The 15,782-nt window shown below is 41.6% G+C and overlaps 1 protein-coding gene across 1 annotated transcript in view; it reads right to left on the bottom strand.

Annotated features, from left to right (window-relative positions):
• Positions 1-887: 887 nt before the first annotated feature.
• The window catches only part of LOC136642018 (contactin-3-like), a 230,282-nt gene continuing 215,387 nt past the window's right edge, over positions 888-15,782 (bottom strand). Inside the window, exons 17-21 of the mRNA XM_066618182.1 lie at positions 15,662-15,777; positions 14,497-14,683; positions 5,586-5,698; positions 3,339-3,507; positions 888-1,778 (exon numbers count right to left, since the gene is read on the bottom strand). Coding sequence (XP_066474279.1) covers positions 1,678-1,778; positions 3,339-3,507; positions 5,586-5,698; positions 14,497-14,683; positions 15,662-15,777 — 686 coding nt within the window. The 3' untranslated portion in view covers positions 888-1,677. The remainder of the gene's footprint in view (positions 1,779-3,338; positions 3,508-5,585; positions 5,699-14,496; positions 14,684-15,661; positions 15,778-15,782) is intronic.

The following is a 15,782-nucleotide window of genomic DNA, read 5'->3' as shown; positions in this document are numbered from 1 at the left end:
ACTGCGGCTCACAAACCACACATGGCTCTTTGACACATGTAATGTGCGGCTCGTGGAAATACGTTGGCTGAGCTCTTTTTTGTATCTCCTCAGTTAATATAAATGATAAATAAAAAATTTTCAAGTTTTATAATTATTTACTGGGTATAAACAGAGAGTTCAGTGGTTTAAAATGTAAGTTTAGTGCTCAGGGTAAGTAAATATATTTAAGAATTTAAATGCTTCTTAAAGATTGGGGCTCTCAAACATCTCTCTTGGGCTCTCTTTAACACCTTCAGCAATGAACCTGAAGTTCATTGCATGTGGTTCTTATGTTAAACAAGTTTGGCCACTCCTGTAGTCTCTTCATATATACTAAGAACAGTCTGAATTCAAGAAACTAAAAGCCTTCCTGGCAGGCTTCGGATTCTATGTTGATTATCAGCTTGGGACTGCTAATTATCAGATCAGTTAATGCACATTACCATCACTAGGGGAATGCTACCAAAACAGCTGCCTTGGGGCAAATGATCTCTTCAGCTGTGACATTTGCTAGTGGAAAGTCTGAAATTCAAGTAACATCTCGATTTCCAGGACAATAAGGCACCCCTATACTGGAGGGTCTGCTTGTTGTCCATCTAATGGTGCAAAGTTGAACCTATTAACCCCAAAATGAGAAAGGAGCCGTGTGCCTTGCAATGGTACAGGCAGTAGACCATTCAGTGCTCCAATGTGAAAACAAAGGTTTCTAATCTTAAAAGTTTAAATAGTGATGCTGAGCAGACGTATTTTGTTTCAGATAGGAGATTGCATCAGTGCAGCGTCTGGAGAAATTTTCCTCCCTCTACAATTAAATTTGGATTAAAAAATATAAAGAAGAAAAATACTATTAAGAAAATAAACTCAAGCTTGGGCATTCATATATCCACTAGACCAAAGTGGGGGGGGGGGAAGAGAAGGAAACAAGATGGGTTCTATAATCAACTAGGTCAGTGGTTCTCAAGATTTTAAGCACCAGGACCCACTTAAAGAAAAGTTCCACTTTATCAGCCTCTCAAGCATCTGTGGTTTTAAAGCAGGTTGTTTATTCGCATAGCCCAATCTGCCTTGTCAGTTTTGCAACCAACCCAAAATTGGGTCATGACCCACTGACGTGCCACGAACCCACAGTTTGAGAACCGCTGAACTAGGTCATTTTCATAATGATCAAACAACACATTAAACAAAAAGCCAGAGTGCAAGTTCATCCAAATCCAGTTTGCGATCGTGAGGCTTTTTGAAAACAACTTAAAATTTTTCCATCAGATTCTGGTAAAATATGAATTTGTTGTTATCCTCCACCTTTGAGTGCATTAGAAGGACTTTACAGTCTGCTGAAAACAATTCCATGTTGCTTGGGAAATGGAACACTTAAGTTCTGTGCAATGCTTGTCCTGCTATTTTTGTGATTTCTGAAGTAAGAAATGCGTAAACTCCTTTGGTTCATTAAATTTTAAGGCATTTTATATTCCTTCATAAGGAATCATTTAGCATGGGTATGACTTTAATTAATGAGATATCAGAAGTTGTAAAAAGTGCTTAAAATCTGACTGGTAGTAGAGCCATGCATAACCACAAGTTTGTTTCTGTTTGTCCATTTTTCTATTTAAAAGCACTTTTAAAAACCTGGCTGTTTGGCCTATTTATGAAAATGTATCATTACAATACTGCTTTGAAAATCAAGAAAGGTGTTATTGGTATAAAGCTGGACAGACAGTAGACATTCAAGACTGCTGCTCCAGAACCCCTTGCATCCATACCTATAACAAAAGAAAGATCAAAGATTAGCTGGGTGAACAAAGCATGCATATTCTTAATCTTAAGGAAACAAACACACCCTGCTCAGCCCACCCCTTTCCCCCCACAAAATGCATTCTTCCACTGCACAGCTTTCCACTTAGATCCTTTGTACCTGTTCCCTTTCTGATGTGGCTGCTGCATCCTCTACAATGTCTGATCCCACATTGGCTTCCAAAGGCATAATTCCATTACACTAAGTACCACATAGTCCAGCACTTCTCAATCTCTGGGACCTGCAACAGCCCCCCGTACTGCAAATGCAGCCCTCAGCTCTTGGAAGCAACTCCCAGGTTCAGAGACCTCAACACAATACTGCAAAGGATGGTGAGAGACTCAGGGTAGGCGGGCAGGCCGGCAGGCCTTTCCTAGTGCGCCCAAACCATGTGCAGGAGCTGGCTGACCTCTTACTGTCATCTACAGCATCATGTCACGGTTTTGCTGCTGACTGGCTGGCATCTCACAATGCCCTGCAGAGTGCCTCATCCCAGGGTGTGATGATGCATAGTTTGGGAACCCCCAACATAGTCCCCTGTGAAATGAAACAGTTGCATGTATATAAACATACTATTGGGAAAAGCTATGTGGGCAGATGACTATACACATGTGCAGATTGGTGTGGGAGGAACTGTGAGGAATTGGTACATGTAAGAGTGGTCTCAGAAGGTCTGCATTTACACCAGTTACTTGTTTCACTGGGACCAGGGAGGCAGCCCCCATTTGCAATGCCCTAGTTTCCACTTGCTCCTGATAAACCCAGTATCTTGTCAGCTGTCAATTTCTATTAACTACTTTACATTTTGCCTGCATGCTATTATATTGTCCAGTTTGTATTTATTTTCCTTGGTGTTAGACAAATCACTGAGAGGGATTGTAACATAAATATCTTACAAAAAGTGGGAAAAAAAGAAATATCTGTAATACTCATTCAACTATCTCCAATACTGAGAAAGAAAACAAACTAAAAAATAAAAATCAGATTCCTACAAATATTGCTGTCTAATTTACATGGTAATTTATTAGTTCAAGTGAATGAAATTTGTCATGCATCGGGACATGAAGAATGTTAATCAGTTTTCTTTTTACAGCGTTACTATTGTGTAGGCATACAGTTTTCTTTCAATTTTTTTAAAAAATCAGTATGTTCTCAATTTTAAATGCCTCCTGCAGTCTTGATGTTCCTTTTTCCAATCGAGGGTATTCAGCATTCAGGGACAGCTGTATTCTCTTAGCTTCCTTGACCCCAGGCAATCCAGCTTTCAGAAGCAGTACAATAACTACTAGATAATTTATTTCAGTATAGGAGAAGGTTCTAGATTTAGGGTGCTGGGCAGAGTTTGGTAACCTCTAATCTGTGCCTCTCTACCACCAATTTGATTTGTGAACTTAGCCACATGCCTCTTCTCTTTTCCGTTAAATGATATTCATGTCCTACTTCCGTTCTCATCTTAAAGATAAGCCACAAAGACAGTCCACAACCAGAAAAGATGAAATTCCATTATTTCAGAATCTGATACACATACTTGCTAGTTTAGGAATTCTAATCTCTTCACTGCTAATGCCATCTCCGCCATCAGTCATGGCCTTCACTTCTATAATGTAGTCATCATTTATCGGGAGCAGAAGTTCTGCAGATGTTCTGTTTGTGACCAAGAAATTGAGCTGGTTTTGACTGATAGTCCTGTATACAACCTACAATATAAAAGAAAAAGAATGTCTTCAGTGTTACCGATTTTCCCTGTTGATCTAACTAAACTTTATTTCTAGATGACAGTTTTAAAAAATCAGATTCTTAAAAAGGGTTGGGAACACATAGCAACATTCTACCTAATATGTATAGAAGCACCAAAAATACATAACATTAGTCAAGCAGTTTTATCCCAGTTTCAGCCTAGAAATGCAGTTTTAATGGCAGAACATACAGTGACAACAAATGTACAATATACTCTGTTGAGTTTTTCAGGAAAGGGATATTCTACAAATTGTCATTCCATTTGGTGCATATCAAGTATATCAACCACTTCAAACAAGAAAGCAGGGACAGGACACATGGTGCTAAAGCCAAATAAAAAACCATGAGGAGTTCTGTTGAGAGAAAGTCTGCATGCAGCAAGTAATTATTCTGTCATGGAACTTAACTGCATATTTCTTGTTGCGTTTTAAATATTTATGCAATCTGCAACAACACACTGAATTCTACCATAATAAACCTGACTTCAGGATACAATTAACCTAGAAGTGATTCTGGCAATCACCCATGCAATTTGGATGGCCGTCTGGGCATGAGCTGTGAACTATGGTTTCTAAGTAAGTTCAGATTTCTGTGTTGGCAACTTGATGAAGTCAGCGGGGCGGAGAAAGCAGAAATAGAAAACCAAACCAAACACACCCCCTCCCACCCACAAAGTCATTGTACATAGCGAAAACTTTATCATTAGCATGATTGATGCTCAGAAGAGGATGACTGCACATTCCAGTCTATAGTGCTAAAAGAGAGCAGGGAAGGCAGAAACAGAGTGGGAAAAGGTACTCAGTGACTCATCTGACAACTGTTCTTTTGGACTGTGCTACCTACATGCCCCCCCAAACTATTTTTTTATATTAGTACACACTCACACGATTGGCACAACCCGCAAGTAGAGAAGCAGAATAAAGATCTGCCTAATGACATGTATTACTTCAAGAGCTAATTCGGAAAGTCTTAGGTAAGTATGTAATGACCCATGTATTTAATGGCACACATATATGCTTATCCATTGCTAAACATGTCTTTTTATTTTAAAAAAGGGGTACTTCCTGGCACAGGTGTGCTTGAATTGTTCTGCAGTACTTTGAATATGTTGCATAAACTGCATAAAAGAAGAGACAGTTGCTATAAATATATTCATTACGTTCTGAAAGACACTTCTTTAAGATGTTCTTTATAGTGGCATTTATAAATGTATAGAACAGAAAAGAGTACAAAACATGATACTCGTAAAGAAGAGTTTATCTCAAAATTAGTTTGGCATGATAAAGAATATATTTCTGGTGGACCATATAAGTTTATTCTACATTAAAAAGTATTTGTATGTATGGCTAAAACTGGTCAGCTGGCAAGACCATGTCATTCTTCTTGTAGAGTTTTATACAACAATGTAGATCAGTTTCATACAACTGTGAAAACAGCAGTTGACCTATGGTGAACACAGGAAGTTGCTGAACGGAACTGAGCCAGGTCTAGCGCCTGCGCACTAGATCAGGCTCAGTCGTCCCGCCCCCCAAAGCCAGCCAGCCAATCAGCTGGCAGCAAAGCCCTGCTGCCGGCTGAGAGGAGGGTTAGCCTGGCAATCATTGCTAGCATGCCCATACAGGCACGCTAGCTGCCTTTCTGCTGAGTGAGAACATTGCTCCATCAACTCAGTATTATGGACACTGACAGCAGCTCCCCAGGACTGCAGAAATACACCTTTCCCAGGCCTACGTGGAGATGCCGCAGACTCAAGCAGGGGGCTTTTGCATGCCAAGGATGTGCTTTACCACTTAGCTAGGGCCTCTTATTATTCAGTGATACTAAGTACTGGACAAGTTCCTTCCCAGATTAGTTCAAATTACGTCGGTCATATTTTTCTTTTGCCCTAAATTTTATAATACAGATACCGCAAAGGACATGTCATGGTGAAGGGAAGGCGAGTGGTGTGGGAAAGCAATATTCTTAGTATTTATGCAAAAATGGCTATGGCTATTTCTAGCAAGTGTTTCAAACTCTATCGCTACCTTGCTGTACTCACCTTATAGCCAATTACTTCTGACTCATTTTCCATCGCGTGCACCTGCTCCCAATTCAGCACTACTCTGGAGTCTGTAATGTTCCAGACAATGTTTCCTGGAGGCTGGCTGGGTGCTTGAAATACATAATGAAAACATGATTTTAATTTACTTGGCATTAGAGATTTATTATGTGAGAGCAAATAATAGTCCAGGTAATTGACTGTTATCGCATGTTGGATGTAAGAGCACTCACACGGAGCAACATCATTTGTATACTGTATAAGTTCTTGAAAATATAGAAAGGCATGCAAATATTGTTTAAATTGACTTATGACCTTCCATTAAAATATGGTCAAAGAAGAATACAAACATTAAAAACGTTGCAAGTGATGTGTTTACTGTATGTAATTGGTAGGAGATCATTTTATAGTTTTCTATATATAATTGTCACTCTACTGCTCTTCTTCACTGAAAGTTAAAATTGCTATGAATTACAGCAAATAAAAGATAATTGTAAAGATCTGCTAAACCATGATTAATGCCATTCACCTGGAATTTACAAGGTGGTACTATCTGACTTTAAAGTAAAAAGGAAAGAAAATTAAATACAAATCTAATGCAAATATGCCAATATTAAATGAGCCAGTATTCTGGTTAATTTGATTTAGCAAGACCCAGTGAAAGTCTAGGACTAATCTGAATCTGTTTCTAATAATTAAAAATTAGGAAATATACCTATATGTGTGTACATGCACAGGCCACTGGGACAGCACCAAATATTCTCTTCATTTGAATTTTGAATTCATTTGAATTTTGAAAAAAAGATTAGTGGAGGCGGATGGGACAGAATTTTAAAACTTTCTCATGAGAATATTCAACTTTTAGAATCCAGCATGGTGACTTTCTAACATATATTAACTTCTGCCTTGACATGTTGGCTGGCTCTGGAAGGGACAGCATCTGGGGCAATGGACAGCATCGCTCACACGAGGTGCCACCCCCTCCTGCTTCTGACATGTCCCTATTCCTCCCTTAAACCACTCTATCCTCTCATCCCCCACCCCGTTCTATCCACACTGACAATTTCCTGATGTAAGCTGGGCCAGAGGGGATAGCTTGACCACGTTTTCTAGAACGGCCTTCACACCGAATAGGATTGGGCTGTTTGACTGGGCCCTATCTTCAGCAAAAGTGCTCTGTAAGAACACACCATCTCCTACAATTCCAGGATAGTTATATTAGCATCTGCTCAAGTGAAGCCCTTATGTTGTAGGCACTGATTTCAAAGAAGATAATGACCTATACTGTAGTTTGCTATACAGAATGCCCTTGAGAGTAAATGAGCGTAGGTTGCTTCTGCTGTGGATACTCACATGCACTATTTCAGGATCAGTGTTTCACAAATATTCAGGCTAATGATACTCAGTTCTAAGAAACTGATAAAATTGAGACAAAAGTCCACAACTAAGCCTTATAGACGTGTTTCATAAGATTAAAAAAAAAACTCCTCATTGTACCATTTTCTGAAATGCCAAAGGAACAATCTAGCCAAGGTTAACTACTTTTAAATAATTTTTTATCCCAACAGGAGAGATTTAATTATGTACTTAATTCAATGAAACCACCTGGACTTTAAGGGTGCTGAACTTTAGCTGACTTGTGTTCCAGATAATACTTGTTTGACTACACCAGTACAACATGGCCAAAGTCTAACTACCTGATAATAAATCTCTTGTTCTTCCCTCCTTTTTTCCTTAAGAACAAAAAATGGAGAGTGTTCAAGACTGCCTTGCTAGGACCCGCAAGTCTGAGGAGACAAAGGGGGCATATTGGCTAGCTCCAGCTGGGATAGCATCTGGCTCAAGTTGCCCACACCAGTTGCCACCACGTCCTTTTGCCTGAGAAAGGGTAAGACTCAGGGTCTGTCCAGTTCCGCCTATCACCCCAGAGTCAGGGGACAAACTGGAAAAGTTAGGAGAGCCATTTCCCTGGAACTGAAACACTATCCAGTCCTATCCAACTTCCCAGCTCCAATGTAGCCACAATTCAGCCCCAAAGTAAGGGAACAAATGTTCCCTTATCTCAAAGAGGTCTCCATGATTGCCCCCCACCTCAGAATGCAGTGCATGTCCCATTGGTACGGCTGTATTGGTGCTGGGAATTTGGATAGAATTGGACCCACTGTTGCTCACCTGAAGCCCTATCTACTATTGTTACGGTATGTGCCCCATACAGCAAGGCAATTTGGTGGCTGGATAAGGCAGGCCTACCAGACTGCTGCTGTGTATAAGCAAATGTAAGCATACCTGTCAGACAATGGGGCAAGGACCAGTCAGGGCAAAGTGCTGAGTCATTGCACAGAACAAGGAGAGAAGGGAAAAGCTAATGCAATCCCCACCCAGGATGATGCAATGACATTCCTCAGGGATGAGGTCATGGCCTTTCCCATTGGCTGACAGGAGTATAAATGGCCAACAAGCACACTCCACTGGGTGAGTTGTAGGAGTGAGTTGCTGAATGAATCTCTGCTGGATGGATACCTGATTTACTGACTACTTGGACTGTTTGCTGGACTGCCTCTGCTTGCTGATTTTTGGAACTGCCTTCTACCTGTAAATACTGCCTGTAAATAGACTCTGGTGTTGGTACTTCCCTGGGTCTTGCCTCCTTTTTTTGGCGTCCTTCCCTGTGCTCTGAGCACCACACTCTGCAGCTGCCGGTTTGCGCTTCTGCTATCTCTGTGTTTTGCCCAATTATCTCTAACAACTATCGATATTATTGGTACAAGATGCTAGATACTGCTCAGGAAGGATAGTCAGATGAGCGATCTGGAGAGTATACTTTATCTTATACATAAGCTAAGTACTATACAGATCAATATAGGCTAAAATCCCTTGGACCTCTGAGGGCCAAACTATATGTTCTTCGCAATATGTCAACACTACATGTGCCTTAAGACTGCCCCCCCCCCCAAAAAAAAATAAATAAATCTGGATTTGGCCCACAGTATGGGGGAAGGATGACTAACCTTTTCCCCAATATTGTGGCCCTACTAGAAATAGTTCTGCCAAATAGGTCCTTCGCAGATATGAACTGAGGTCATCTTAGGTTGCTCTTTGTTAAAAAATGAGCCCTTGGCCAGATTAAGTGCACCTTTTTGCAACAACACTGTAATTCTTTGCAGTACTCAGAATGTTCAAAGCACTTCATGTGTTACGTTGTAATCCTTACAACATACGTGCGAAGAACGTGAATACTATCATTCACATAGTGCAGGTGGAAGGCTGAGATGAAAGGGAGATGCTGAGCTGAGAGCTCACTTGCAGCCCAATTCTGAGCTGCTTGGTGTGCGAGACTATTGTGGTGCCAAAGTGGCTACTGTAGCTTCCAACATGCACTGGGCAGCCTGTGACGACTCCTCTGGGGAATGGGACTTTTGTTCCCTTCCCCCAGATAAAGGAAGTAGCCCTGCAATGGGGCTACTTAATTACCACCACAGATTCAAGGAATCCTGAGTCGGGCTGTGAGGCACGACACAGAGCTCAAGATCCGGTGGAGTTGCGCACCCCTGCTTCTCCCCCTTCCTCCCTGCTCCCTCCCCTGCCATGCCTCCTCCTCACCCTCTCCCCGCTTGCCCCCACACACCTCTCCGCCGCCCAGCAGTTTGGGCAAGCCACTGGGTGACAGATTTCGGGCTGAGTGCTGGAGCTGGCCCAGTGAGAACTTGTGCTGGGCTAGCTCCGGTGCTGGGCCTGCAGTAATGGTCGCAGATGTGCCTTATGGCATGTTTGCAACAGTGCGCACTGGTGGTAAGCTGGCGTGCAGGGCACTGGACGGGGCCCTTAGTGAATTTGTGGCACAGGCTACAACTCAAACCAGGGACTTTCTGACACAGAACTCAGCTTCTTAGCTACCATACTACACCCAGACCACTGTTACATAACGCAGTGGGCTGCAGTTTGAAGAACGCTGACTTAAAAGAAGGAGAAATAAAAAAGAAGTTTATTCATGTTCCTACTGAAGGGATGGAGAGAGAAAAAACTTTTATAGCCTTGCCCTTGACTCCATGAACTAAATATACTGTTTTCAAGTTTATATTAGGATTATAATTTTAAAAAAAACAAACCAAAGGTCACTGAAAATGATTTTGCTTCTTCAATTACTACAGAATAGTAATATTATGACCTAAACAGCAGTTGCAGAAGTCATTACAGTAACTGGCTTCTCCTTGATAAATTTCTAAGAACCTCCTCACCAGTTTCTATATTGAAATTTACGTTTTCATCTCTCCACATCATACCAGAAAGTTGCAATTAAGAGATAGCCTCAATTATTACAGGCTCACTGTGAGATAATAGACCGTAATGAAAATTATTAAACTCATGCTGAATGTAAGTATATTAGAAATGAAACTTGATTGGCTGCATGTCCCCCAAAAGAGTTCTAATTAGACTACATTCCTGAAATCGTGACATTAAGTGAAATTTACTGATATATCTGTGGTAATACAGAAGTTGTTTGACTGGCATATCAATTCTTTGCTCTGTGCATTACTAAGTTAACTAAAAGTAAAAGGAACCTTGAAGAGCTCGGTTTTCTGAAGTCTTTCCCCCACTTTAATGAAACCTGTTAAGACCTCACCACAAGTTAAGATCTCCCATTTCCTCCATCTCTAGTATGGTCCATGGTATGTTTGCAGACATCCTCTTCATCCAAGACATGTTCTCTTTTTAGGCCATGTGTCCTGGAAAAGAACTTAAATGTCCTCCTTTTCCCTGTGAGTGGGCCTCTGCATCAACGCATAGCCTTCTTGTAGGTAATAAATTATATGTAATATTATTAAATTTAAAATTATAAGTAATATAGTGTTTACATTAACCACATGAAATCAAGTGGTTTAGCTACCACTAAAATATACAAGTTTTAGCTTTTATTTTGTCATGTCCTTCATTTTTCTTGGATGTCTGCTGTGGAAAACAGGATACTGTATTTATTTACTGTATGTATACTATGCTTTCCTTACATCATGGCATTCAAGATGATGTACATGGGTTTTTGGGGTGGTTACCCCCCCCCCGTCACTGTCCAGACTTAGGCCCAAATCCTAACCAACTTTCCATCACTGGCATAACTGTGCCAATGGGATGTGTGCCAGATCCTGCAGTTGGGTGGCACTCACAGAGACCCCCTTAAAGTAAGGGAATGTTTGTTCCTTTACTGCGGAACTGCACTGTCCTTATGTCGGGGCTGAAAAGTGGGTTAGGATTGAGCCCTTAGACCAGTGGAACTCAAACATTTCTGGCCAGTGGCTTCCTTGACCCCCGTGGCTGTTGGCCATGACTCCCCATCATGTTCCTGAGGGCTGGAAGTGACATCATTAAACAGGAAGTGGCCAGAAATATTAACTATATTAACTATATTAAATATATTATAATATTAAATATATATTAACTATATTAATATTAATTACATTAATCATATCATTAATTAAATGCAGATCTTAAAAATATATTATTAATACACAGCAATATCCATGCTTTATAAATAATCAGCTGCTGATCACTGTTGGAGACAGGATACTGGAGTAGGTAGATTTAGTCTCGTCCAGGTGGACTCATTTTTTTAAACTTTGTAAGCATACCAGTAGAATTGTTTTATCCAATGAACTTTGTGAACAACCAGTCTGACCAACATTACACACACACACCCCTGTGGACCCCAATCCAACTAGTCATTTCTCCCATTCTCCTTGAATAGGATTGAACCCTTTTTTAATTTAATGAAATTAAATTTTTCCAGCAGCTGGTGGGGAAAACAAAAATAGACCGTGAAAATATATCAGAGCTGATAAGGGTTTGGTTAGGAAGCTGATTTGTCTCCTATACTAGGAGATGCACAGCTCAAGCCTATGCATGACTACTTAGAGTCAATGGGGCTTACTCCCAGGAAAGTGTGGATAGGATTGGGCTGGCAATCATTTCATCAATGGCTGATAAGTATTCCCTTCAAATAGCAAGATTCATCACTTTAAAAATACAGCCTTTCCCCTTCAGTCAAACAACAAGATTAATAAATCACTTTAAAAACAGTGCCCTTTTTCTGCTCCTGGCCAAGTGAAGTGTGTGCTTGTCTCTCCCCTCCCCCTTTGCCAACTGCATGGAAGCAACTTTAAGAGTCCTGGTGACTGGTAAAATAGGAAGCGTTTTATTTGGGGAGGGGGAGGAAAGCGGGAAGGTTTGGAGATTGAAAGGGGGGAGTGGAAGAGGGAGGGGGTTGAAAAGAGAGATTTCACTTTGATGAGAAGCGATCCCAGGCTGGGAACTAGGAACCAGCCAGACAAGGATCAAGGAGGGTTTATTTCTGAGGGTCAGCAAGGACTGCAAGCTGAGCCTGCTTGGTACTTGCCAAATGGGGGTTGGAATCAGAGCTTTGGAAACAACATGCAGTGAACACAGAAAGTGGCAGCCTAGGAGTGGAGGGAGAAGAGGGAGGGGAGGCAGCAGCCACTCTCGCAGCTGAGCAACTCCCGTTTCTTCTGCTTTAAAAAAAAGCGCAGAAGACAGGCTCATTTTCTGCTCAGGGGTATGACTTTATCGCTGTGAGAGGACAGCTCACGCCTCCCCTTTGAGTTCCTGGCACCTCCCTAAAGAGCCATGCCTCACAGTTTGAATAACACTGCCTTAGACCTTTAACTGCATAGCTTTAGAAAACTGATATATAGGTCGTCCCTTATTATCCACTGGGGTTCCATTCCAGAACCCCTAGTAGATGAAAAAAAAAATTCCATGGATTATAAAAAAAAAACAGTGGAAAAATGGATTCAAAGATCCCCTTCCAGGTTTCTTGCTCCTTCATTGCTCCTAATGGAATAAGGTCGTGCCTCGACATCTGCAGGGGTTTGATTCTGGGACTCCCTGCTGAATCCATAAAATGTGTTAAATTAAAGCAGTTTTAAAAAATTAAGAAGTATGTCCTTTTACAATTGTGATTTAAAAACAGCTTTTTTTTTTTTACTGTTTAGAGAGGCAGTCAGCAATTAGAAATGCAAAGGACCCCCTGCCTTTGCATGGCTCAGCTGAAGAATGGAATGATGGTTTGAATGACCATCTCTACAACAATAAGAAAAGCAGTTTTTTAAAACTGTGATTTTAAAGAGATGCATTTTTCCCCTTTTCCAGGGATCTGCACATTCCTTCTCATTTGCAGTGGCCATTCGTGTTGAGTCAAATCTGTGTATAAAAAATCTGTGTATAACAAGGTTGGCTTGTATTATATTCCTTTGCCATGATGCAGTAGGGTTTTTTTTTTAAATCTTCCAGTCTTCACTCTACTAGGGCAGCAGTTCCCAATCTGTGCATTGCCCAGCAGCGTCATGAAGCACTTGCTGGGGTGTCATGGGCCACCCAGTGTGAGCCACTAAGCGGCAGCAGGAAGCTCAGCATGGCAGGCAGAGCTGCAGCACACAAAAACCGCACACGGCGAAAAGCTCTCTTGTCCACCCTGTCCCTCTTACCACTGTTTGGAGACTCGCACTGGGCCTCCGAACCTGGAAGTGAATGGTGGTGACGTCACCGTGTGATGCGTTTCATGTCACTGTCATTCACTTCCTGGTTCCAAAGGCATCGTAGTCCCAGCAAGTTTGAGAACTGCCGCTCTAGGACAATAACATACAGTATTGAGCAATCCACTACTTCACACTATCATTTCCTCATTTGCAAGAATTCAATAGCAATGACCCAATTTATCTATTATACATTTTAAAGACAATGATATTAAGATATATAGATATAGCTCTGTATTTAACATGATTTTAAATAGTGTGGGGAGCAAGTTCACTGTCTATGATCCTTCCCAGATGACTGGTTCAACAATCAAAGCCCTTTTGACTGCTCTCCCATCTTCTGAAGTATGGTAGGCTGGAATGCATGACTGTATTTTCAACTGCAGTACCTAGATGTACTATCCCTCCTCAAAGGGGTCCACAGATCTAGCTCACTGCTGGCCTTTTGCTTGCAGCCATAACTCGGCTTTTCAGGAAAGATTTTGGGCTAATTTACGGCCCAATTCTGAGGGCTCTATTGGTGAAGGTACACGTGCACCATCAGCTCTAATTGTTGGAAATATGCTGTAAGGCACGATTATGGCACCAGAGGAGGAGGGAGCCAGCAGGCACTGAACCTCAGTACTGCATGGCTGGCTGGCTGGAACTCCTCCAGTACAAGCTGGCAGTGAGTATTTTGGAGGTTGGGGGGGGGGGAGTGGGTGGAATGGGGTGGAGGGAAGGCAGAGGAAGGGGAAGATTGGGCCCAGGAGGGGGATGGAGATGGTGGCAGTTTGCTGAATCCTAAATCCTCCTCTCCAGCCAGGTGACCTGACACAGGTCTCCTCAGCTCTGCGCCTATTCAAACATGGGTGCAGCGGCGAAGAGACTCATTGATGCCACAGTGGATTTACCTGGGATAAGAGAGTAAATACTCACTTAACCTGGGGGGTAGCCCACATGATGCAACAGTGGCAATTTTGGCACCATTGCTCCTCTGGGTGCGGGATTTGGCTGCCCAAATTGCTGAAGGAAAGCATTTTTAGCTGCTGTTAATATATTTTCTATTTTAACTTATCATCTGTTGTCAAATATGCTATTGTAATCTACTCTGAGCATTTTAGAGGAAAGTTACCTATAAACAGTTGAATAAATACATAAATACTGGGAAGACTTGAATCTGCTTGGGCCCTAAGCTACAGTCTTCCCAGAAAATGAAAATACACCAAGCTACTTTATTGAGAGTTCTTTTGTTGGCAAGACTGCTTCCAAAATTTCATATTGCCCAGAGTTCCAGATTCGAACTGTCCTATTAACAGTTGAGCTTCCTTGCTGCAAATAAAGAAACCCCCTTATATAATTTCCCCTCCTACTTCACCTATGATACATACGTGTTTTTTTTGTGGTGGTGTTGACAGTGGCACTAAAAGGACCGGCTCCTGCACTGTTGTATGCTCGAACAGCTGTGTAGTACACCAGGTTGCTCATCAAGCCTGTTATTCTTACTGACGTCTCATTTCCAATGGCTTTTACTCGGTTCGAAGACTGTTCTTTCCCACCATTATTCCAGTATCTTACCTAATGGGTGCAAAGCACAGGCTGTTTGAAACACATTGTTGACATTACTGGTAATGTCAGATCTATCCTTTCATATCACTTATTGTTTAGTCCCAACAGTTGGAATGCAATTTCAATTGTAGACTGTCATGGGAAAGAGCACTGAGAGAATACTTCCTTTTGTTTAAAACACAGTGAAATAGTTCTGTTTCGATCTGTTGAAGTTGAAGTTACTCAGCAGCTCTCTATCATTACATTAGCACACAAGACTCTTTTGTATTGTAACATATTGCAAACGTGAAGTGTCACATGTTGTCCTCGCCTTGTTTTTATAGTCAGCTTAAACACCAGTTTCCATAAAGGCAGCTTGCACATGCAATTTCTCTGCCATTCCAAAGCAGAAGGAACACAGCCAGGTGAGTATAAATGCAACTGGGCTGGTATTGCGATACTGTGCTTATCTTTGCTAAAGCAGTGGCAGGAGATGCAACAGATACCAAACCAAGGCATGTACAGACAGCAGCAGCAGGAGCCAACAACCATCCGATTTCCATGCTCAATGCAGTTTTAGTGAGCTTGCCATAATTGATCTGGTGTAATGCCAGCAAATACAGCAAGGCTGAAGTTCTGCACAAAAATCTGTGAATATTTACATTTGGCTTTTATGCTTCCCACAAGACCAGATTATTTGTGCCTATACCATGTGTTCATCTGGGTTCAGAAGCAGAACATTGGTTTTTCCGGTTTTGAACAGCCAGCCTCTCAGGCAACTTCCCTCCAAAATTTAGGAGGGGGATGGTGGTAAAAAACAAAAACACCAGCCTGCCACCAGATGTTTGAATTGCTCCTATTCCTATAAAGAAGCAATGACAGAACAGCTGATCTGAACAGCAAGCCATGGCTTCCAACCTGCAAATAAATGGTTTGGAAGTAAAAAGCCCCATCACAGCCATGTCAGCTCATAGACAAGAGCGCATTTCAACAGGATTCTATTTTTACCTCATAGCCCAACAATCTTCCACTGCTCATTTTCCAAGGAATGGGGATCCAGGAAATTTCAATAACAGAAGATGAGAGGCTGTTTGCAGAGACACCAGAAGGTGCTGTTGTAGGCTCTGTG

This window comes from Tiliqua scincoides, chromosome 2 (assembly GCF_035046505.1).
Source record: "Tiliqua scincoides isolate rTilSci1 chromosome 2, rTilSci1.hap2, whole genome shotgun sequence".
Lineage (NCBI taxonomy): Eukaryota > Metazoa > Chordata > Lepidosauria > Squamata > Scincidae > Tiliqua > Tiliqua scincoides.
Note: the sequence above shows the minus strand (reverse complement) of the source record. Positions and strands in the feature narration are given on the sequence as shown.